This window comes from Sardina pilchardus, chromosome 5, assembly GCF_963854185.1.
Source record: "Sardina pilchardus chromosome 5, fSarPil1.1, whole genome shotgun sequence".
Lineage (NCBI taxonomy): Eukaryota > Metazoa > Chordata > Actinopteri > Clupeiformes > Clupeidae > Sardina > Sardina pilchardus.
In genome coordinates, this window is record NC_084998.1 from 17,156,769 (window position 1) to 17,181,732 (window position 24,964).

Below are 24,964 nucleotides of genomic sequence, written 5' to 3' on the forward strand. Positions count from 1 at the left end.
CTCTTTTATAGGCTGCTCCTGCAACTCACTACAGTGGTTTTTCGCCAACACCCCCCACCCCACCCCATCGCCACCCCCGCTCCCTCCCTCTCAACACCCCAAGTCTCTTTCATTTTCTAATGCCAGGCCCATGTCAAGGACATGCTCTGCTCTTTAAAGCTCATCGAAAAGCCATTTCACAATTCAGGATTATGAATTAGCTCAGTCTGAGGCTTGGGTCATTAGTTTACTGGCATCTTCCTGGGTATATTGTACATGCTTATGAATTTGACGCGTGAGAGAGACTCAAAAATGAACAGCAATTACATGCGTGTGTGTGTGCTGTTGATGCATCTCACAGCATTCATTACACTGCACATCTATACATCTGGACCGATGGGATTTTAATTGCTTGCGGAAGATCGCAGCCGACATCACTGTGATGTTAACCATTTGATAGGCTGTCTGACTAGAATGAGTGTAGACTCAAACGAGACTGTTCTTAAGATGCCCACAGCCAAGTAGCTACTCAGCGGTGGTCATGGCCGTCTGATCAGACATAGAATGACTCATTCTCCATCCACATACTGCAAGTACTCCACAATAGAGAGGACATAACCAACATTTAACCTCCAGCCAAACAAGCAACATCACAACAATATTACAACATACATCCCAGGTTTGACAGCAGTGTCTACTTCTTAAAATTGCTCAAACAAAACCCAAATGTGAGACTCGAGGTCTACTCCAGCAGAGTGTATTCTCCATCTAAATCCATGGCACGACACAAGGAAGCAGACAGCAACATATTGCGCTTCTGTGACTATTCTAGTTTCATGATGCTGAAAGTATACTGTTTAGAGACCTCAATACGAACAACTTCATCATGAGTTCAGACAGAAATATATAATTAGTCGAACTACAGGTCAATTGAAGAACGTCAGCCACAACAGTATCATTTCTGTTCATTTTCGTCGTAAGGCCTACTTCACTTCACTAAACCTGCAATTAACAGTAATCAGGCAAGTCTTGCTTCAGTGATGTTCTGTCACTCAACCACATAATCATCTGTAGGTGCAAAGGCAAGATAATGATACAGGCTGCAAGAACAGACTTTCTATGTAGGTTATGTCATTACACTGTAACGGCAACACAACATACAGAGGATGAAACAGTGATTTGAAACAGGTTTAGAAACAACAAATAAAAAGCCAATCCCTATACAGCGTGCCAATTGCCTCAGTGTTTCTGAGGCAATCAAAGCTAATGAGTTAGCCTGCATTCAGACAGCTAATGCTGACTTAGGCCTGCTCATACGTGCCAGTGAATAGTAGTGCTACTGTATCATTAACATGGAACATCACTGTTATATAACGGCTGTTTAATAACTCATTTGGGGATGTTCCTCCTAGCGGAAGAAGAAAGCAGAGGATAAGATAAAGATGCTCAAAATGATTGCCTTGGGAAGAGCGGTAAAGAAAAGGTTGTGCATAAGATTTTGTGACCATCCCACAGTGAACATTTAATTAAGCAACGTTTTCCGAGTAAATATGAGCATCATAACAATTCAAAAAGTGTCAACTTACGAGAGTCAAAGGCTCACTGTAAATGTTGATTCAACAATCTGATTTGCAGAGCAATGTGATCTAATTCATGACTATGTATGTGTACATATCTTGTGGAGAGAAGACAATGCATGATAAGAGCTACAGAATCACCAGACGGCTCTCTGAAATATGGATACAAAGTACTTTCCACATCTAGCACAGCTTCAAAACTTTAACTGAGCATATGGACACAAAGGCCATATCATGAGTCACTGTCGAGCTTGCTAAGGTCTCTAGAGAGAGAGGAAGCAAAACAAGCATCTTGTAAATGTGGTGGAATTTCAACTCCTTAAAGCCTTCTAAGAACTAGATTTTCCACCTCAACAGCTAGAGAGCAGGCTTATTAGAGAGGCTCCAAATGGATCCATCTCACGTTTAAAACCTACCACCGGATATAGGAAATCAATCAGCTAATTTCGGCAATGTATACAAAGTATGTCAAAGCGGAGCCATACGATACCATGAAGATGCTCCCTCAAAGAAAGGCATGTGAAAAGCATTGAGAATGCTCAAACGTATATATGTATAGTGCAGCACCATGAGAGAACAGGCATAGCATCCTGTGAAGGAGACGCAGCATGACTCCAGCATACTGCCGAGCTCATTCTCAGGCACAACTGGCCCAGCACTTGAATGGAACTTGGGGTGATTAATGACTAGTGGTCTAATCATGGCCCCCGGCCCAACCTTAATTAAAAAACAAAGTTCTCTTTTCATTATTCCCGATGAGCTGAACGACGATAATGCCCTTCCTCCAACTGATGTCTCTACCCGTACTCCATCGACTAACAAATGTTTCTCTCTGTAAATTAACGAGAGAAACCCTGTACCTATTCCCACCCAAACGTTTCCGGAGAACTCAACGATTAACCCAACATGCAGTATATCGGACCTGTCTACATGTACATCTCTGTAGGTACTGAGATATAGTATGTCATTCCAATACATTATAGGATGTGTGGGTGCTTCACACTGAAAAGTAGGGAGTCATTGTGTGCATTCTAGGTGCAGTACAAGCCCAATCCTAAAAATATTCATGTGTTTTCATGAGTGTTTTTCATTTTGTAACACACACACACACACACACACACACACACACACACACACACACACACATACACACACACACACACACACACACACACACACATTTTGACCTTTTCAGGTCCTAATCAGGTGCTCAGAACACACACAAAGGCAGTACACTTTAAAATGAGGAAACGAGGAAAGCCCTTGCTTGCCAAACACATAATCACTTTTGAATAAAAAGCACATTAAACCTTACAGCCAGAATGAATTGAGTAACAATGTAAATATCAGTGTCCGCTACCTGGAACAACATGCAGGAATGAAGACTCTGCTAGGATAAGTGACATTATTAGTTGTAACATGCAGCACGGGTCTTAGTTTAATCCCTTCAAATTTTCATTTAAAAGCAGATAGACTTACAAGCACTATCATACCGTAAGTCACCTAGTTTCAAGGATGTACTGTACAGTGCCTTCAACTGGATGATAATTATAGGAGGTGGGGCAATAGTAAACGATCCATCCTCTTAAGTAAATACACCTGCTTAATCCAGTGCCCCACAGGGGCTAAAGCAAATGCTTCCTGGCCTTAAACACCTAAAACCCTTTGCAGAATGAGGTCTAAAAAAATCTCTTATGACAGTCCCAGAGTTCCAGTAATTCCTCGTTACCACCCAGGCAATAGTGGAAATCGACATCACTTACTCTCCTGCTGTTCTGATGTCACATGCCATTTTACAGTCACACAATTCTACATGTAAGGGCCAACTGAATGCATAATGTATCATATAATGGTCTTAAATGATGCAAATGGTGCCCTGGTTTTACAGTGTGCAAGTGCGCTGGCAATAAATTATGTTTATTACTATGCCTACAGTTTGCAGTCTCGCATTCATATGCAGATTCACTCAGCATTTGTGTATTGGTAACACAGTGGTAATGTCCCTACTACAAACAAGGTCAGTACCCAGAAGGACCCAGGTCCGAATCTGACCTGAGGCGATTTCCCAAACCCACACCCACTCATTTCCTGTCATCTCCTCTCTATCCTGTCAAAATAAAGGCTAAAAATGGGACAGGCTTTGCATGTGGACAGCTGTCTTTGTGTTGTACACAACCAATGGCTGCCCTGATGGAGTTAGCATTAAATGATGTGGACATGGACGTATGGACACAGCTTTGAAATTGAGTAAACACTGCTCTTAAAAACCCTTGTTTACAAAAACAATGCATTTGCTTGCACTTCTGAAAGGAGTTTGTAATTTCACCAGTCGTTGCACCCCTTGAAAATTGAGAGTGAACTGAGAGTGTCCAGATTCTCAATTGAGAATTGATTTTGGTGTCAGCCAGGCTAGGGGTCAGAACCAATCAGAGGTAGAGTAGGGTTGTGTGCCTTCTGCCTTGCACTTGTTCTACTCCCGTTTTACTTCTTCTTCTACCCCCCCAAACCCTGCCTCTACACACACACACACACACACATACACACACACACACACACACCACAAGTTTTCTTTTCAGATCTGCACACATCCCATAGGTGAGTACTGTAGATTACCTACTTATTTTGATATCAAAAAGGTTGCGTCTCCTAAAAGTGATGAATAGAATGCATCTATGACATTAGCAAGAGAGGAATAAGTGGTCTTACCTGCATGTCCATCACCTGTTGAGAGCAAGAGAACATACAGTTATTTACAGTTAGTGAAATGAGGCTTCCATAGCATCAGCTTGCACAGAAACAAACACATTATAAGTCCTTAACATAACAATAAACCTGAAGCTCTACAAGCACACTTAAAACATCAAGCTACTTGAAATCCTACTATGATCTATTGAACTTGTGGTCTTTTGTGGACTCTACAGTGCAGACAGTGATGTTGAGAATTGCTTTTTTCTCCACTGAGCCACAATTACATAATGACCAAAGGGTATTTTTTTGGTATTTTTCAGGGACAAGATCGACTTATTATTCCTTTCAACAATACAAAGTATGACTGCAACTTAAGACTCTATTGTTAAGGTCATTAAAAAAAGATGAGATATTGACGTTTACACATTTTTGTACTCATGGGAGAACATAGGGGAACATGGGGGAAGCCGGTCTACTAGTGATATGCCTTCATTGGAGATGCAGTACACATTATTGTAATGAACTAAAACAAAAGACTCTTCTTCACTTATCATCTTTCATTGGTACTGAGGATGTAATAGTATGCAATGATTCCACAGATGAACCGTGCCAAAGACCAATTGTCATTGATCGTGATATAACACAACCTCATGTGTATTATTGTTGCTATACCACAGTTCAGTTCTACCCATTCTTAGATGATCAGACAGTGAACCAAATATTTTCTTCAGAAAGTGTATTTCCCATTCTGTTAAGAAAAGGTGCCACATGGGACCAGTACATAAAATTCATGTGTAAAACTTTCTTCATAATATTTCACAGAATGTAAACCAGTAATTTTCAGACTCTAACGTTCTAAAGTTGACCAGATGCATAGTATTCTCAGGATTTCAGTCTGCAGAGGAAGGACATTGTATTGTTTGCAGCCATAAATACAGCATGTAATGGTATATCATGGGCTACCTTGGGGCACAATATCAAGGACAGGAACAGAAATGAAGAAGACAGGGTCAGGAGAAATATAGGATCAGAATGCACCACTGTGAGTGCTGTAGTGAGGAGACATCTTTCGCCATTTTAAACATGCTTTAAATACAACAATTGTGGACAGATATTTGTACAAAATGTGCTGTCCTTTGTCTTGTGGAGATCACATAAGAGCTATTGCTTTTACAATTGATTTTCAAACACTGCAGAGGAAGCAGCCTCCGTAGCTATAGAGACACAGCACAGGCATATGATTGGGAGGGTATCCATATCTACGGACACAATGCCACAAGAGATAGCATTGTACTGTATACAACGAAACACCAACAAGAAGCAATTAGGGGTCTGAACTTTAGCCAAGCCACCTTTCCTGAGCCAAGAAAGCCCAGGTGGAAAACCTTAACTTCAGAAAGTAAAGTCTTACCCAGTTGTTTCCAACAATTCACTAAACCACCTAATTCTAATTAGCACATCTACTTAACAAAGATCTTCTAAAAAGGAGAATTCCAATACTCAAGTTAAAAAGCGTAACAGTAATGTTTTTTGGACTTTTTTTTTTTTTTTTAAAGAAGTGGCTAAGTACCTTGACTATGCATGGAAGATGAGCACCTTAAACAAATTCCTATTTTGTGAGAACAGTTGAGTTAATTTCAATTAGACTACCACTGTGATGATATTACACATATTTCCCACAGCCTTGTAAATGATGATGCCACCTGCTAAGATATAAAGGGTAAAAAACAATGTTTTGTGACAGTTCTACACCATACAGTACATGGATGAGAATCGTTTATGCTGAGCTACACATGTAGATGGGAACATGTTTGGTGATGTCTGTGATGTTGAAGAACTGATATGATTGGCTCAGAGTGATATGATCTAAGCTAAAGCTAGATAGCCGTTATGTTGTTATCAATGGGAAATCCCTTATATTAAGGGCACAGGGACAAGCAATACATGGAATGATTGATTAAAAATCCCTGTTATTCTATGCCCTCCAACAGTGTGGGACTGCAGTCCCAGTGGCCAGGGTGATATTACCAGTCAATATTGTATTTAAGAGAAGAGCCAGTTCTTCATACTTGCTGTTCAAAATATAATGGGCACATTCAGGGAGTTGCATTTAACTTGAACAAAGGTAATTGAAAAGGATGCCTACATGAAAATATTAAATAAATAAATGAATGAAAAAATAAATGGCAAAAACCTATTAAGCGGAGTTTTATAAAGCACTTGACAATTCTAGAACACACACACACACACACACACACACACACACACACACACACACACACACACACACACACACACACACACACTTTGAGGATGATTAGGTCCTGTCAGCTGTTAATATTCTGTGTGGTCTACAATGGATGAGTTTAACAAATAATCTGAACTCTTTCATTGTTATGCATTTATTGCTACACTAAACACTACACTGTATACTTACCACATTACACACACAAACAAATGCACACAAACTTTAACATCTATTAAAAACTTATTATGTTTTTTTGTAGACTTATCTTTAGTAAGTGACTATGCCATGAGAAAAAGACTGAGCCAGAATCTGTGAATCTGTGAATCCTTCACTAGGTTGAATCACCACATGGCCATTCGTAAACGATCATTTCAAGGTCTAAGGTAGAGGCAATAAAATGGGCAATATATTAACACTTAATAACTGCATAATAATTAAAATGCATGATAATTATGTGATGGCTTTATCATAGTACTAATTGTGAAGCAGTGGAAGTAATTTTACGCTTTGGTCATTAAAAATACATACACATATTTCATTAGTGTTACAGTCCACACAATATGGTCATTAGTCTTGGTATAACATCATGCATGCTTGGATTGGATTCAAATAGTGTGTCAATATAATCCCTTGGCTAACTGTCTGATGTGATTACTGCATGCCATCAGAAACTATTTATGTACATTAAATCATGTATGGTAATGAAATTGTGAATGTGCAAATCAATAGTTTGTTGCACAGATATCCAGGTGTTTAGTGGAAGGATGTATTGTATATATAGAGGGGTGAGCGTCACAATGCTGTATTATTAGCATCAGAGATGAGAGGAAATGTTTTACAAGAAAAACTTATGATCTCATAGTCATAACTTCTGAAAAACAATGTGTCAACCATTCCATCTACTGTATTTTGACATGTGAGAACCTGTTTTATATGGAAATGTATAGTGTCAAACGTTACATTTCTGATTCAGATTCAGATTCTATTTTAATCATTTGCAAATGCTGTCCTACATTGTTTAATGATGCATGATAAGTCAAACTCATGGATTCTTGATAGACAACGCTTATGAATGACCAACATGAAAACATGGATGCTTAAAGGGGCCGGTAGAAAGATTTTACAATTATAACCATGGTAAATTCAGCTTCTTAACATTCCTATAAATCCCAGGCTTTCAACTGATTGTGAACCAGGGACCAGCATTCTAACTAAGGACGCAACCTGAGGACCACTACTGAATACAAATAGTGATTCCCACATTGAAACAACATTATTAAATGCATGGCCAGGGACCAGCAAAGCCTACACAACCCACTGGTTGACAACCCCTGTTACAAATTAATGAACTATCTAAACTGTTTCTATTAACAATGTGCTATTGCAACGTAACAACATGGGCTACAGGTTAACACTACATAGACAAATGCATTTGGCCCTCTGTGTTGCTCTGGGTGGAACATGAACATTAAATATATTTATGTCAATGGCTGGATGCATTCATATAGCATCTGGGAAGATCATCTCAGCCTAATAAATAGATGAATAAATAAAGCATTTAAATGTGTGACATCTTTAGAAATCATTTTTGCCTATTTTTTGTCTAGGCCAACACATTAAGCATCTCATATAATTTCCTCCCGCTGATAGAATAGGCAAATATTATGAAGTATGAATTATGAATCGCAGAGACTCCTCTGACACCTCATGATCACTGATATCAAGCTGAATTATCTCCCCTCCTTTATCACCAGACTTTCGATTCTCATTTGGAGGTCATTAGACAAGTGGCGGAAAAACAGACCGAATGGCGTTTGAACTGTTCTGATGAACGGCACAAAATGTTACAGCAACGTCATGCTGTATCTTCAAATGTTTAGCGATATGATATTGCTAGCGTAAATCTGTAACATATTTGTGTGCAACACTGTAGAAATGAGACTTTTCACCATACAGTATACCAACTATTGATATTACAATGCATTGGAACAGTAAGAATCTGTAACATGGACCCATACACAAATCTGTAAAAACCCTGCAAAATAAATGTCTTCAAAGCAAAAAAAAAAAAAAAAATCCAATTTTGTCGTGTGTTTACTACAAACAGAACCATGAAAACCCAGTCATTTACCTGTATGGCAATAGTGAGGGCCTACATTGTTATCTGCCCATGTGCTGCAAGGCAGGCAGGCAGGCTGACCAAAACCAATGGAGACAATAGGATCATAAGAGCTTTACCTTCGGCAGAGGCTGCAGAGATCAAGGCTGCGGATCCGGGTGCTGGCCAGTGCACAGGACAGGGGTGACGCAGACATGGGGGAGCACACGAGAAGCGGGGGAATGAGGGGAACCAAACAGAAAGAGGACGAGAAGACAGACGGAAGACAGGTGGAGAAGAGGGAGCAGATGAACAACACATCTCATTGTGTAAGAAAGGGTTGGAATAATTGGGTTATGCAAAGGGGATTTAGGCAAAAAAGAAATGAAAAAAAGAAAAGAACAAAACAAAAGGAAAACAAAAACAAAAACAAACCAGGCCCCATACCTCGGCTCTGTAACTTCAGGTGCGCCAGACCTTGAGGGAAAGAACAGAAAAAAGGAAAGGAAAAAACAGGGTCACAAGAAAGGCACGGGAAGAAACGAAAGCATTGTCACAACGTTTGGCTGAGGTTTGTGACAGACATCCTGAGGCAGACATGGATGCCAAATTCAACTCAAAAAACGGAAGGGAACTGAAAGAAACACACACCTCTTGAGTGAGAGGACGAAGGGGGAAGGAAAAAAAGCATTTTGGCTGGCACAAGCCCCACAGGCACTTGCTCACACTAATGCTTTTTTTTCCTAATGGAACACACACATATAGATATATAGGTTTGACAGGCAGCTCTCCGAGGCTTCTCAGTGGCCTCACTGCAGCTAAGCCAGTGTCACTAGCAGCAGAGGACCCTACGCAGGATGCGAGCTACAGGACTGATTGGCAACTAAATGGTCTTCAAAGACACCAAGCACACACCGCAGATCATTTTCAAGCTGTATGGTATATATTTAGTCCTCTCAACATACCATATGCTGCAATTTTATTTTCGTCTGCGAAAGAAGAACGCCGCAAAAAAAAAATCAGGAGGAATGTTGGCAGCACAACACTCAGAGCACAAATCATCGGCTACACCACACACACACACATATCGGTAACAACACAAACACACACACACACAATTTCACAACTAAGGCACATTCTACTTTTATACCTATAACAAAAGTGATCAACCTTTATCAATCTCATTACACAACCTCACATTAAACAAACCCATTACACTTATCAAAACATTGCCATACACTATATACACATAGAATTTGTACTAATTCATGTAACAAGCATAAAGTGATCTTCCAGGAAGTGAGGCAAACATATCGTAAACAAGCTTCTGCCATGACCTAGATGAGCAGAGAGACACTGAATAAACAAGCAGACTGGCTGTAAGCACTGCATAGCGGAAGCCCATTTGAAGGAGGAGAAGCCAAACTCCAAGAACTAACCTTCAGCTAATCAGGAACATACAGAATCCGAATAGCTAGAGAACAACTTATTTGCAAAATCATTTTCTCTACCAAAAGCAGCATCACAGTAGTAAGCAAACTACAGCACCTGAAAGTACCTGCACACAATTTACTAGCACCACAAACAGCCATGTTGGCACTGATTACAGCCTGCTGGTAATCTGAAACGGAGCCTTTTGGCAACACTGCTGCCAAAGACTTGGCAATGTCTGTGAATACTTTTCTTACATTTTTGTGGGCTGCTCCATCCGAGATCACAGACTTCCATGGAGCACAGCCTGAATGGCCATGCACAACAGGTGTGCTTATCTGTTCTTCACATGACCATGTAGGCCTACATACCAGCAAGGCCATTCTGCACGTTATCAAACTTAGCTGTTTATAAAAACATACCTCAAAAAGGCTGTCTTGGTGTTTCTTTTACAACTCAAAATGTAACTGGCATTTAGTTTTGCACAGGCACTAAACAAACCCCGAAACAAACTAAGGTAACAGGAGATTTGGGGAGCAATTAGCGCCAAGTAATGGGCAATGAGCATATCTAAATGTTCACACATTAGCCTATGACCAAGTCATTCAGTTATGTCATGTGAATGATATCTGATATTGTGTGTTGTTCTCAAATTGTGGTAGCAACCGTGCTCAAATCAAAACTGGTTTATCGATGTTATGGTCTTAAGGAACACTTCACCGTTTTTTTTTGTTATATTAAACTACGTTATTCGCTTAATTAATTAAGACGAGTTGATACATAGGCCTACCTCTCACGTTTCAATGCGTGCACTCACTGGCTCTGGAGACTGGCGCGCGGCGCAACTTTGATAGCACTTAGCTAGCCCAATGCATTCATTAGGATCCAAACAGAGATGAAGTTAGAAGTGACCAAACACCTCCATGTTTTCACTTACAGTTACACGAGTAGTCACACAACCAAGTGTGGTGAGACAAAATAAAACGGGTGCATTTCCAATCAGCTAAAAGGGATAACTATATTGTGTGGCGGAATTAACATTGAGAGCACTTAGACTCTGCGCAGTAATATCCTCACTCCAAAGTAAAACTGAAAGTGCAAGTGTGAGGATATTACTGCGCCACACCATACTTGGTCGTGTGACTACTCGTGTAACTGTATTTTTTAGGGAAAACATGGAGGTGTTTGGTCGCTTCTTACTTCATCTTTGTATGGATCATAATGAATGCATTGGGCTAGCTAAGCGCTATCAAAGTTGCGCCGCGCGCCAGAGCCAGTGAGTGCACGCATTGAAACGTGAGATATATCAACTCGTCTTAATTAGGGGAATAACGTAGTTTAATATGAAAAAAAACCCGGTGAAGTGTTCCTTTAATATAAAGTCTACATCAGGCCTATTCAACTAGCGGCCCGCGGGCCAGATGTGGCCCGCTTCAAATTTCCTGTGGCCCGCGTGTCTCGTCATGAGAATGAACTCGCTTTGACGGGTGTGCATAGATCTTCATATGATTGGCGAGTAGCGCACTGTCGGCCCGCCCCTATTGGCCAGACTAATTCTTCCAGTTTTTCACTCAGAGAACACAACACATCACTACACAAACTGACATTTCCAAATGTGTAACTAGTTTTAAATGTTATCATTAAATGTTGATTAAATTACGATTTCTTACCGCCAAAGATTCTAAACCTCGAGCGTGCGCAAATCAAAAATGTTACAATCATACCCGGTCTCCGTTCCTCCGAGCCCTCGGGAAAGTTAGTGAAGGAGCTGTGGTTTGTAGAGAATTGCCTCTTGACTTTATATACCTTCTTTACAGCGATGGATTCGTTGCACAATAAACATCTCGTAGGCCTACTTGTTGCAGAGGGTAAAACGAACGATTCTCGTTGTCAATTAGACGTTTCTTTAGACAGAGCCATCTTCACTCCACTCATGGGAATGTTATTGTTTGTGATTTGCGCAGGCTCGAAGTTTAGAATCTTTAGCGGAAAGAAATCGTGAAATAGATAAACAGAGGCAGAGCTGGCATTAGGCTACTTTTTCTTTAAATTCAATGCTAAGTATATTTGAGAGATTGGTGCTGTAGGCTACTGTGTGTGTTTGAAACACTTATGAGCCTAATTATCTTGAAGTAGGCTAGTTAAATCAACACTGCATTTTTTCCCACTGATGCATGATATGGCAGCTATCAGACATCAGGTATGAAATACTATGGTTAGCCTGGGTGTTTTCAAATACTTGTATAGTTTGTGTGGCAGCCTATCACCTGTCTGAGAAGATTTGTTTTATGGATATGGATAATAGGCTATGTTCTTAGTTTCTATGCCAGTGTATAAAATTCAATTGAATTGAACTGAATTTTACTCTGATTTTATCAAATATTGTTGGATACAATTATTTTGCGGCGTCTTTTATTTTATGCGGCCCCTGAAAACCCAGTGATTTTTCCATTCGGCCCTCTTGGTACTGAAGTTGAATAGCCCTGGTCTACATTATCAATACGCTGGCACCAAATATCAATATTTTTACAAACACATTAAATTAATTCATATTCTACTAACATTCTAAATGGACTCATCTGATAATTTGCCTTACCAGAGTTATTAGGCCTACTGTACTTCATGTGTAGTGGTGGTGCATATCAAATGAATGAGGGTAATCCTCTATAGGCTACTGTCAAATTATTTTTAGATATATGTTTAAACTGTGTATAGTGTTTCAATGCAGTAGTGAAATTAAGTGAAATAATACATAATTCCAGCTTTTCATCTTTTCTTTGACTTCATTAGACAGATATCGTGATGTATAGTAATCTTTTGCAATCTATTGAGTATTGCATGAATCGCGATGCTATCATTGCATCGTGATATTATTGTTATCATGGGCAAAGTATTGTGACAATATCAATACATGATCCTACCCCTACATGATAGTATCCAATTACTGACGGTCTTGAGAAGGACAAATAAAGGTTATTATGCCAAATAAGGTTTCAAGGGACAATATAGTTCACTCAAAAATCAGACAGACAGATTATTGCTATGTTCGTTGGCTGCTCAGATCATGAACATAATCTGTTTTCTAAAATTGCAGCCATTTTATTTGTGTCTTCTAAATGTGAGATTCTTGGCCATTTCACAATGAGCAAACCTGACTGAGCATGGTCACCATTCTAAAATGAAACAAGGTGTCTGTTTTGCGCGACTATAATTATCAGCTAAAATTGCTGTTTTTATACTATCATGCCTCTGAGTGAAGCCGGACAGTGAATCTAGCACAGATGCCAATGGCTCTTCCAAAAAACAATCACTCCATTTCCCACAAATTGAGCTGCCTCACAAAGTATCTGATTATTCCAAGTGGACCATGAATTCCCTGTACACACAAAAATCACACAGAACATTGATTCAGTAACATCAACACAAAACACACACAACACGCACGCACACACACACGCACACGCGCACACACACACACACACACACACACACACACACACACACACACACAATACATTTACATGAACGATATACTGAAAGGAAATAAGATTTCATCAGCAGGCCTGAAATGCCATTGGGTGGCAAACAATCACCGCATTAACCAGACCAAGGTTGGTGAAAATCCTCATTACACATGCATTTGATTTGGGTAAACAGTGGGCAAGGAGATGGCACCAGCCAGACTCGATCATCATCGTCTCTCTCCCCTATCAGTGTGATTCCTTGAAAATTATGGAGCCACTTTTAATGCATTGAAAATAATGAGTTCTATTAGAGAGATAGCAAAACACTTGGGAAGGAAGTGGCCCAACCCATAGCAAATCATGGCTCTATGACTTTGCCACAAAGACACTGGGAAAACTAAGGACAGTCTCAGCTAGATCCTTCCTCTGAATATACAAACTTTTGTGCAGGTAGAACAGAGCAGATTACAGTATTGGTCTGGGTTGACCCAACATAAAGGAGGTTATTTAGATAGTAATATGCAAGATGCAGTGATATATCACAAACAAAGATGACTATCTTGGCATTCTGCTGTGTTTACATTCCATGATATTTTTTATGGTATTTTCACAATATATCAAACGCCTCAAACCTTTACTTACTGGCATCACGTTCAGTTTGGATAGTGCATTTTGCATAATCCAATTCTATATCAGATCAGATTTAATGTAAAATAGAATAATGGGATTGAAATGGAAACTGGCTCGCTTGCCTTGGAGTAGAACTAATAGCTGAAGGATTTGGATAGGAAGCATTGGCATGAGTGGAGCTGGAGCAGTGGGGATATATCACACAGAGCACTGGGAATATATAATACTGTATATTTTAGAACAAGGGCCTTGATCAAAATAGAACGCCACTCTGGCATTGTGGGGAAAATATTTGAACTGATTCTCATCATCATATTCTCATATAGGTTACCACAAAAAATAATATACTATCTATGGATATCTAATACTGTATATACAAAAACAACAGCATACAACATACAGTATATTTCCCATGTGTATGATAAGGAAAATGAGCATAAATGCAAAAGTGTTTTTTTTCTGCGTGTGACTATATCCCTATAGGACAGTGCTCCCTCTCTCTCTCACTCTGGTTCTCAGCGAGATCAAAGGTTTATAGGGTTATCAGGAGCTACCTTTTCTTATCACCACAGCTGCTACGTCAAATTGTATTTAATCTGTATTAGACTATGATGGAGGCGATGTCACCTTACAGATAATCTTTACCGCCACAAGGTCATCACAACACCCATAGACTCTTATGTCACTGTAAGGCATATTCAGCGCAGACAGCACCAAGATTTATAGGTCTGGGATTTATTTTCTGGGAAGATGTACAGTAGTACACAATTTATGAGGTTTTCACACTTTTAGAGATAAAGGCATGTATAAGTTATAGGGGCTTACTCTTATAGGAGGTACTTTGCTTTTATGGTTTTATTAAAGTCAAGGGTGTTAATGCCCAGCTCTCGCCTTCAGGAAACTAATCAGAACCAGCAGTTTCAGGCTCCTGTGCTGATCCAAGAACAGGGAGTGATTGCATCAAGAAGCCTCAACAACAACAACAGGCCACTATAGTACAGCGTCATCATCATCATCACCATCGTCATCATCATCGTCGTCATCATCATCCTCATCCTCATCATCTTCATCCAAACAAGGCATCTCAAATCTCAACATTAAACATGAAGGCTTCCACTGTTTGCCAACAAATATGTACGCACAGTGTGATGTCAAAGTCTGGCGCTAGGGCTGCAAAACAAGGCAATGGTTGTAGTCACAATACTGTCTTCTGTTCAGCCGGTTCACCTGAAGTAGCCGACTGTAATAATAAAACATTCATTCCTTCCCGGTTTCGTACTTAAATGGCAGTGCAATTTAGACCCCCTCCTTATCCACGACAAACAAATAGCACACATAATAAGATGCAATGCCATGCCAACCACTGCCACCAACAATGCAATGCATTTTCTTCACAAACACTGGCAGATGAAAGGCTGGACTTCTACTCCAGAGGACTGTCTGACGTCTGACGTCCTGCTGCGGACGTCTGAGTTAAAATGCTGCAGCCGGGCTGTGTTGGCATAGCAACTGGCTCGGGTGTCTCCCCTAGCGTGACGTTTCCTCTACAGCAAGACACCCCCTCCCCTCCCCTCCCTTCCCCTCCCTCCCTCCCCCTCTCCTCTCCCTCCCTTCCTCTCTGGCACCCCCACTGCCATGTTCTCCTCACTCACTCGATCATGTGCCTCTCTGTGCTATGCCGCTCTACATGAATATTTGATAAAATAATTGTCTTCATAAGTGGTTTTTAATGGAAAGAATATATCAGTATATATACTGCATAAGAGACATATGCTGGTATTTTTCCAGCAAAGCTACAGTATGGGAAAGACCAGTCACATTCCTCAGCAACAACTGACCCCTTTTCATTTGTCCTTTACACCACCACGCCAGGAAAAAGGGCATAAACAGGAATTTGGTTAAAGGATGATTAGCATAGCTTAAACGCAGCAGCACAGTGCACAGCATATTGCAACACACGCATGCATAGACTTTGAAATAAATAAGCAGTCAAAACCTGTTAATAACAAACGCTGCAGCTGAGACTCAGTGTCTTGACAGACTTAATAGTGACAGATGACATTTCTGGTATGTGTTAAATACAATTAATACTGTGTATACACATAGATATCATCAAATACATTGGATCAGCATAGATAGCAATGCAAATGACTGAGAAGTACATATAAATATACATACATGTCTGCCACATACCATTAGCATACACAGCAACAAACGTGTGATAGAGCCATACAGCATAATACATAATACTGTACAAGCATATAAGAGAACATAGAGACAGAAATGTCTATAGTCCAATATTATGTCACTGAAATACATACAGCAATGCACATTTTTCATAGTAGGATAGGAAACACCAGCATTGTTAGATGATATAAAGACTTTATTTACTAAGTCTGTCATTCAAAGGTGAAACTGACTAAGACAGGACAATAGAATCAGCCCATGCTCTTTTCACCAAGATCCTTGGCTCACCTATATTTTTTTTAATACATACTGTACATTCAATGGTGGAATCACACTTGCTTTCAACCTGCAGCTTGGGCTATGAAATGAATCGTCTCTCTCTACCCTAAATTCATTGCCCTGTCAGGGAGCCAGCTGAACGAGGCTGAGCTTAGCCCGCCATTGTCCTTATCTGACAATACATTGGAGGGATCCTGCATGAAGCGGCCTGGTAATAAATGCAGCGCTAAGAGAAAGAGAGCCTTTATGTGTCAGCCAGCAACGCGGTGCCTACGGCCAGTGATAGAGCGCCATGCCACCGGAGCACCGGGCCGCATTGATTTTCTCATTCATGCACTATATATACGGCTCATACTGATTGCAAACAAAAAGCAAACATCCCCGAGACGGAGCTCTGGCCAGCGTGTGGCGAACGCGTCCGTCCGTCCGTCCATCCACCCCTGCTGCCACGCATGGCGCTGCATTAAGCAGGACGGAGATGCGCTCGCCGTGATTGGACGTCAGCAGGGGCCTTCACACGCGCCGAGATCTCCAGCTGAAATTCATTTCTGATGTTATGAGATTAATCTGAGGATGTGAAAGGCAACAACTCGGCGGTGGTTTTCGTTGGAGTCATTTTGCGCGTTTGGCTTCGCGTCATGTTATATATGTTTATATTATCTCTCCGTCACCTCATTGAATTTTTTGTCAAAAAACAAGTCACCACAATATATATAAATATTTTTATAGGCCAGACATGTTTTGTCAGCATGGTGATTTGCGGCGAAGTTAAAAACTAAAACATTTATCATACCGAGCCACTTATTCTTCAAACAAGCTTGTGGCTACCTCTAAATAATGCAGCTTGACTGGGAAACTCATCTTATGAGCACCGATGCCTATGAATAGCAGCCCAAGTCGACTCTGGCAGCAGCGTGCATCGCAGCGCTACACAGCCGACGTGGGACTTCATTAAAATGCTGAGTAGGGTTGTCCACACCCCGACTCGGAGTCCCTTTGAAACTGCTGAAGGAGATCCTTTTGAACCGAGATTACGCCAAGGTCAGCGGTAGGGGTGAAGTGGGGGGGGGAGGGGGGTTGGGGGGGGGGGGTAGACGGGGAGATGGTAGGGGGCAGATAGGGCGTCTACTGATGACCGGCTGTAAGACTGACGGGCTTAAGGGGGGGATCATTCCCGGGGTGACACGGAGCACCGATGATCATCATATTCCCAAAAGGGCGGCCCTCTCTGCTGCAGTGCACTGTGCAGACTTCAACATTTCACTCCCTCAGAATGTGAAACGACCTGCATTTACCATGGGGATCCAGCCGGCACACTGTGCTCAGCATGAGACAGGCATTAATGTTGAAGTCAGCAAAATAAGGAGATTTTCCACCGAGGCTGGGACACTGCTATATATGAATACAGATATCCAGCACTTATAAGGAGCCTGTTAGCTGGCCCTCTGCTATGCTTACTTTTCAGGCTCAGAGGGTGCGGTATTTGTGACGTCCGTGAGGCCATATTTGTAATGTCCGTAATGTGATGTCGTGCTTTCGTAATTTCAAGAGCACACAGGTCGCCTACATGGGGGAAGAACAGATTGCCGTTGCATATGTATCAGTGCGCTCTTTAGGAGCGAGCCATTAAGTGAGACGTCTGTCCTAACGTCCTTGTGTGCACCTCCTCCTCTCAGCAAAGTTTTGTTCTCGAGTCAGCCCGTACAGCCCGGTGTGACCCTTAACAAATTCACAGAACAATAGCTGTGAGCCTGGTAAAACAAATGGCCACTTGAATCATGCAGTGTGTCACGACAAAAACAAATAAATGCGCCTCCTGAGCTGGGTACAGTCAGACACAGATGCGCTGTGTCTCACTGCAGCAGTTGGGCTCATCCTGAGTCAGGCTCGTTCTCGTCATTTGAGTGCTTTGTATGAGCTAGTGCTTAAGCGTACAGTACGCCTACTTTTTCATGTCAGCATTCGTGTTCAGTGTGTGTTGACATGGCCACAAACAACATGTGTCAATAAACGTGTGAAATCCCAAGCATCTGGTTAACATTCTCATGCCTACCTGATCTCTTTTGTGAGTCTCCTTGTAATCTTGTAATGCTCCACTCTATTGTGTGCAGTGGGGAGTTTAGGTTAGGGATTGTGTGCGTTGCACTTTGGCTACCACTAAGGACTTGCTGTCAGATGCCATATTACGTCGCTCACGGTGGAGGAGAGGAAAAAGGAAGGGGTTGCCTTGAATAAGTGTCATCTTTGTTTTTGCCGGATTCTGCTATGGAAGGGAAACACTGACATCCTTTGAAAGCTTTAATCCAATAAGGACTCGAATGCCTCCCCTCTCTCCCCTCTCTTCCTCTCTCTCCAGCATGTATCCTCGCAGAGTGGCTTTTGATGTTAGCATCGTCTGAGCTAGCTTTCTGGCTTCTGACAGAGGGTATGGGGGGGCGATTAAAGGCTGGGTTTGAAAGCTCTGACGCTCTGAAGCAAGGCCTTAGTCAGCACCGTCAGAGGACTACAATGAAGCAGTCCAAATTAGGCAACAGACACATGATTATCTGGATGAAACAAAGCACCTTATCGTACCTCAGGTAAACTCAGGTGCCAAACTAAAGGGTACAATTGGGTACAAATTGGGACAGTTTGTCAAAGCCATCCCAGAGGAGGAACACTACATTTTTCTTTATCATAGTCTTTTCACTGGTTTGGTGAAGCAAGACAATTTATGAGCACAAACCTGCTTAATTTGTGAAGTCTGTGAGAAAAAGATGGAAAAACAACAGGCCCGGTGAGATATCAATAGATCACACCTGTTCCAAGGAAAGCAAATTATTTCCAGTGTCCCAGCTTAATGTGGCTAAAATGGGCCTGATAGTACCCTCCGATCAGATCACCAAGATTAAGTGCCTTATCATCCAGATAGTACACAAACAAACTGTATATTATCATGCAAATTAGGGGGGCTTTCTTTGCCAAACAAAGATAGATGATAAAGATAGCCCTTCCTGTAATTATGGTGCAAATTAAACAGGAGAAAGTGGAACGCTTTCAATTTGAGCTTCATCCTAGGCCTGCTCGAACACTTGCGCTGCTGCCAATACATTAGGAGGTGTCAAGCCGCGCCCCTCGGGGAGTCATGTGGAAACGCAGAGCTGCGCCGCTCCCGGCTGCAAGGCCCCAAATGATCTCGCCGCGAGCAGCGAGCAGCGAGCAGGATGGGCTGGCAGAGAGGGGCTTTGGAGCGGCTCTGCCAGCTGCCTTAATCCCAGCTACGGTTACACTTATACAGTCTAATTCGGAAGCACCAAAACCCTCCCTCACACACACACACACACGCTCACACACACACACATGCTCACACACACACACACACACACACACACACACACACACACACACACACACACACACACACACACACACACACACACACACACACACACACACACACACACACGCCATCCTCTCACCCCCACCCCCCACTCCCATTTCCCCTCTCTAAGCTGCAGAGCTGGATCCTGGAGCCTGTGGCCCTCCACGGTGCAGCTCAATCAGCTGGGATTCGGGGAGAGCTGAGCCTCCCCATCACGCTCTGCCTCAACCCTGCGCGCCCAGCACTCACGTGCTGCTGAGACACAAGCCCCGGCACTCACGCCAGGAGAACCAACCACCGCATCCACAGACGTTATAAGAATGTTATAAGTATGTTCAAATATTTTGCTATTTTTTTTCCAGAAACATCCATGTAGACACACACACACACACACACACACACACACACACACACACACACACACACACACAAACACACCTAATAGCTGGTAGAAAGGTATTGTGTCTGGGGTAAATGGCGATGCTTGTTGCACACTCTACAGTATATCTTTTTTGAATACTGCAAATGAACCCAAAAGTCAACAAAACAATAATCTTACCTTCTAAGACCCGCTGGAGGGCTACGCAACAGCACGGGAAGAAAGAAAAAAGAAAGACAGAGTTAATTAAATAACACTTCACTTGCATGCACTACATTAGAAACTTCTTAATCAACTCATAATTTATCACCTCAACAAACAGCTCATACATTTCATTATCTTACAATTCCATTAAAAGACCACAGACCAATTACTAATTAACAGCATTAATTGATATTAGAAAAAAAACATTGATTAATGAATAAAGAGCTTTCAATTGCCAACAGTAAGTACTAAAGTGTAGAAATCGGAATAATCTGTTTCACAAAAAGTTCTGTTCTATGTCGTAAGTACACAACATTCTGACATCCATATTTGTACAGAAGTCATTTCATGCTTCAGTTCATCATCCTGTTCCAACAGCAAGGCCTCTGAAGAGAAAAATATAGAATTTATAAATACAAGCCATCCAATGTGACTCTTAAAATACAAATTTAAGGCATTTTAAGAGTCTTTCATAACAGGCAAAACCAATTTCAGCTGTTTGTGCCGACAATGAAAAGGCAATCTCTCATCCATACGCAGAGACGCCGAAATGTTCTCTGCCTAGGTACAGTAAGCCACACCTCGTGTCTTCAAAACAGTGAATTTAGGCAGCACACTGCGACTGTCCAAATCAAGATTGGGCTTACCAGCCTGGGAAATGGATTCCAACCGCTATAAAACAGGACCATTTTTTGACAGTAGTACGACAATGATCTAATCAAAATCGAGGTGCATGAAAGTAGGAATGTGTGTGTGTGTGTGTGTGTGTGTGTGTGTGATTGTGACATAGATGAGAAGGACAAAGAGAGAGAGAGAGGGTGACAGAGAGAGAGAGTGAGAGAGAGAGAGAGATGAGCACGTAAGCTCATTGTACATGTATACGTGCATTGCATGCACTACTGTAGAGACCACTGTTTGTGTAGGAATGTTGGCATCCTTGTGTCAAAATGTCTTAGCTTGTGTAACATCCCCTCACCCTCCCCTCCTCTCCTCTGGGCTACAGGCCAACCATCTCAGGGTTAGAAGTCAGGGAAAATCAACAGCCATGTCTGCCAGCAAATTTTTGAAGGGTCTAGGGAGAGAGGGTTGCCCCTATGTCTGCATGTGATTGTTTATCTGTGCACATCTAGGATGTGTTCTTTTGTGTGCCTGTGTGTGAGTGTTTGTTTGCGTGTGTGTGTGTGAGAGAGCGAGAAAGAGGGAGAGAGGGTGTGTGTGTGAGTGTGTGTGTTTGTGTGTGTGTGTGTTTGTGTGTACAGTGGATGACTGGGTGTGGAGTGAGTCAGATCTCCGTTGTATCTGCTGCATGTTTGTGACGACCGTGCCATGGTGATAATGAGGTGAAAGTGGCTGTGAAAGGGGCATTGTGAAGGGATCCAAGCGCTGGAGGGCAAGCGCGCTCGCTCCTGAAGCTAATGAGAACATTCTGCTCTGGAGTCACATTCGGGGAGGCTACCAACAAAGACGGCAGGGATGCCATTTTACCCCGGCTAATTAAAGCGGAACTTAAGATGATATCGAATAGCGACTCGGCACACGACTTGCACGGGATAAAAATAAACAACAAAGGCTTACATGAATGATAGGCATGTGTCCCATCATTAACAACCTTCACTGTTGATCTATAGAGTCGACTGTCAGCACTGAGCATGCTCTTGTGAATGTCTAGCGAGACATGTTACATACACAAATGAGCAAATTACTGACAGCCACTGAGTGCAAGGACATGCAAGAAAGCCACATAGAAATTCCGTGCAAATGAGTGTGGAGGGACAGTTAATCTCTTAATCAGGATGTTTGTGTTGTTGCCCGTCAGTGGCCTGTACTGCAGGCCACAGTCGACTCGACAAACACTCATAAATCACAGAGGCTTCTTTAACCTTTACAGGCTTTTTTTCTTTTTTCGGCGGCTCAGAAAAGCCTGTCACAGCAACAAAGTCCCAGAGAATTGTAATGAATTTAGAGCGGAAAACCAGAACCAATGCAGAGACAATGTCTGCGCGGCTCGTCAAATACGGTGGAACTGAAGGAGTGGGGGAGAGGAAAAAAAGCACTCCAGCCAGCTGCCCTGTGAGAATGAGAACGCTTCGGCTCTTTTTATGTGTGAAGCATTTCTGTTAAAGAGCACAAGAGCATTTCTGTTTGGGAGCATCTCTTAGAGTTCATGCTATTCATTTGCTGTGTGAAGTTGTTACAAAGCCCTTTCTGAGGGGGAGAAAAAAAATATATTAACTGAACCCAATTAACGTGGGGTGGTTGGTGGGGAGGGCGAGCCGAGCCGAGTCGCCCTGCTTTTTAGCACTAACGCTAACGGATGTTAAACAACAAATGGGCAGTATCAAAGCAAAGGCAAATAGCTCACACATGCTGCTCCAAAGACCAACCCAGAAATCTGTGCCATCTACACAGACATGTTTTCTCCTGAGGGTGCAGTTCGCAAGAGCAGCGCAGGCACGACATAAGCTGTTTTGATGTCGACTGTGCCATAGAGGGTCCCTCGAATTAAAGGCATCCTTGAAACCAAAGATACACACTGAAAGCATATTAACATATCTGTTAAAGTATAACAAACACAGTTACCCACTTACGATCTATCCCTGAAAAGGGGCCGCCATTTATTTAACAGTTAAAAAATGACGAATGTGCTCTGTTTGGAATTAATGAATTCTGGAATGTATTTTGCATTTCAGGACAACTATTTCAATATAACCATCTATTCACTCTATACCACTGTCTATCTCTCGCATGAATATTCAAAACATCATGTGAAAATGCCACAAGCAAAGGCAACCATGTCCTTGAGTGAGGATTTTGGTATCTTTGCCAGGTCTCTGAGAGAGTACATTTAATGGCCTTAACATGCAGCAACTTCGTTAATCAAAAGTCCGGGAGTGTGAGGTGAATGTCCAAGTAGGTCTTTTTAATGGGGTGATACAAATGTGTTACAAATGAATGACCTTGGAGGAATAGACTCAAAGGTGTGCTCGCTTGTTTCAGAATCATTAAAAAGCGAACCTCTGATGTTCAACACAATATTATGTCCACTGATATTTTTCCATCGATTCTTGTAATGTCACTTTCATCTTTGTGCAATAACAAATGGAAATGTACTTTCATACAACACTTTGCTTTTAACAGACCTGCCAAATCTCTATTTCCTACAGTTTCCGGCACATTCCATAATACATCTGTACAATGTCAAGTGCACAGAAACTGATACAATGGCAAGAAGTGACAGTATTGTTGTGATGCAGTAGGAAGCCTCCATGCTGGCAGAGTCGGTGGCAGGGAGAGAGAAAAAAGGCATAACCTTCAAAGCCCAACCTGTCCAGTCACGCAGCTCGCAGTGGTGGGCGGCACAGGCTCTTTCTGTGCTGGCGCCGAGACAAAGGCCGTGACAGCGGACCTGTCAGCTAATGTGTATGTTAAAGTGGCTGTATGCAATCTTAATGTGGAGCACCCTCTGTGAGGGTTTGGTGAAACTATACATCCTGACAGCTTTCGATACAGCTGCAGGCCTCGGGGTAAAATCCTATATGTGTTGGGCAGAAATAAGCTGGCACACAAAGTGCACTCTATCATGAGTGTCCATTCCGGCATGACCACAGACCTTCAGGTGGCAATCTGCAGAAGTCGCTTGAACTCTTCTTAGGTCACGCAAACTTCTCCCTTCTCTATAGTGTTTCTACAGCACAGTCGTATGGTACTTTTATTGTGTGTCCAAAATTCTCTTATGATATTTTGTCCAATAACACTACATACAGTAGATTACTACAGTTCCTTTTCATGAGGGCTGCCTCAAGCACTTGCTGTATCAGGTGTAGGGCTGAACGATTATGGAAAATAATCTAATTGCGATTTTTCTTGCCAATATTGCGATTGCGATGCGATATGACATTATTTTTGAAGGTGTTTGTCTTGTGAATTATTCAACAAAAACAAGCAGTAGCCTAAATCATATAGTATGGGCAATAGGCTATAGATGAAATAAACTGTTATTTCCTGGAAGTCATACCTCTGTTCTGAATTGATGAATGACATTTTTTTTTAACTAGCTACTTCAATCACAATAGTATATTTTGAACTTCCAACCTTGTAGGCCTACATATCAGAACATAATAGCCTACTGACAAGGAAGCCTGGTGTAAAGATTAAAAGTCAGTAACAAGTCACACAAACAAAAGTGCAAATTGCAAAAATATGAAAATATTAATAAATCTGTGGTTTATTACACAGTTTTTCAGGTAATTGTTATGTTCTGCATAGGCAACAAAAATTCCTTCATGGCTGCACACTGCACTGACTAGTCTGCTATTCTTATACCAACTCCGTCTCTTTAATTCAGCTGTCTGGTTGAAGCCTCAAAATATTGTAAACAAAGTAGCATAGTTTGCTATCTTATCATAGTCTACTGGTTGGACTGTTCAGTTTCCCCACGT

The 24,964-nt window shown here is 41.7% G+C and overlaps 1 protein-coding gene across 1 annotated transcript in view; it reads right to left on the reverse strand.

Moving 5' to 3' along the window:
• nrxn2a (neurexin 2a) overlaps positions 1 to 24,964 on the reverse strand; it is a 156,372-nt gene that overhangs the window by 125,926 nt on the left and 5,482 nt on the right. Inside the window, exon 2 of the mRNA XM_062536723.1 lies at positions 9,038 to 9,067. Within this exon, the coding sequence (XP_062392707.1) occupies positions 9,038 to 9,067 (30 nt within the window). The remainder of the gene's footprint in view (positions 1 to 9,037; positions 9,068 to 24,964) is intronic.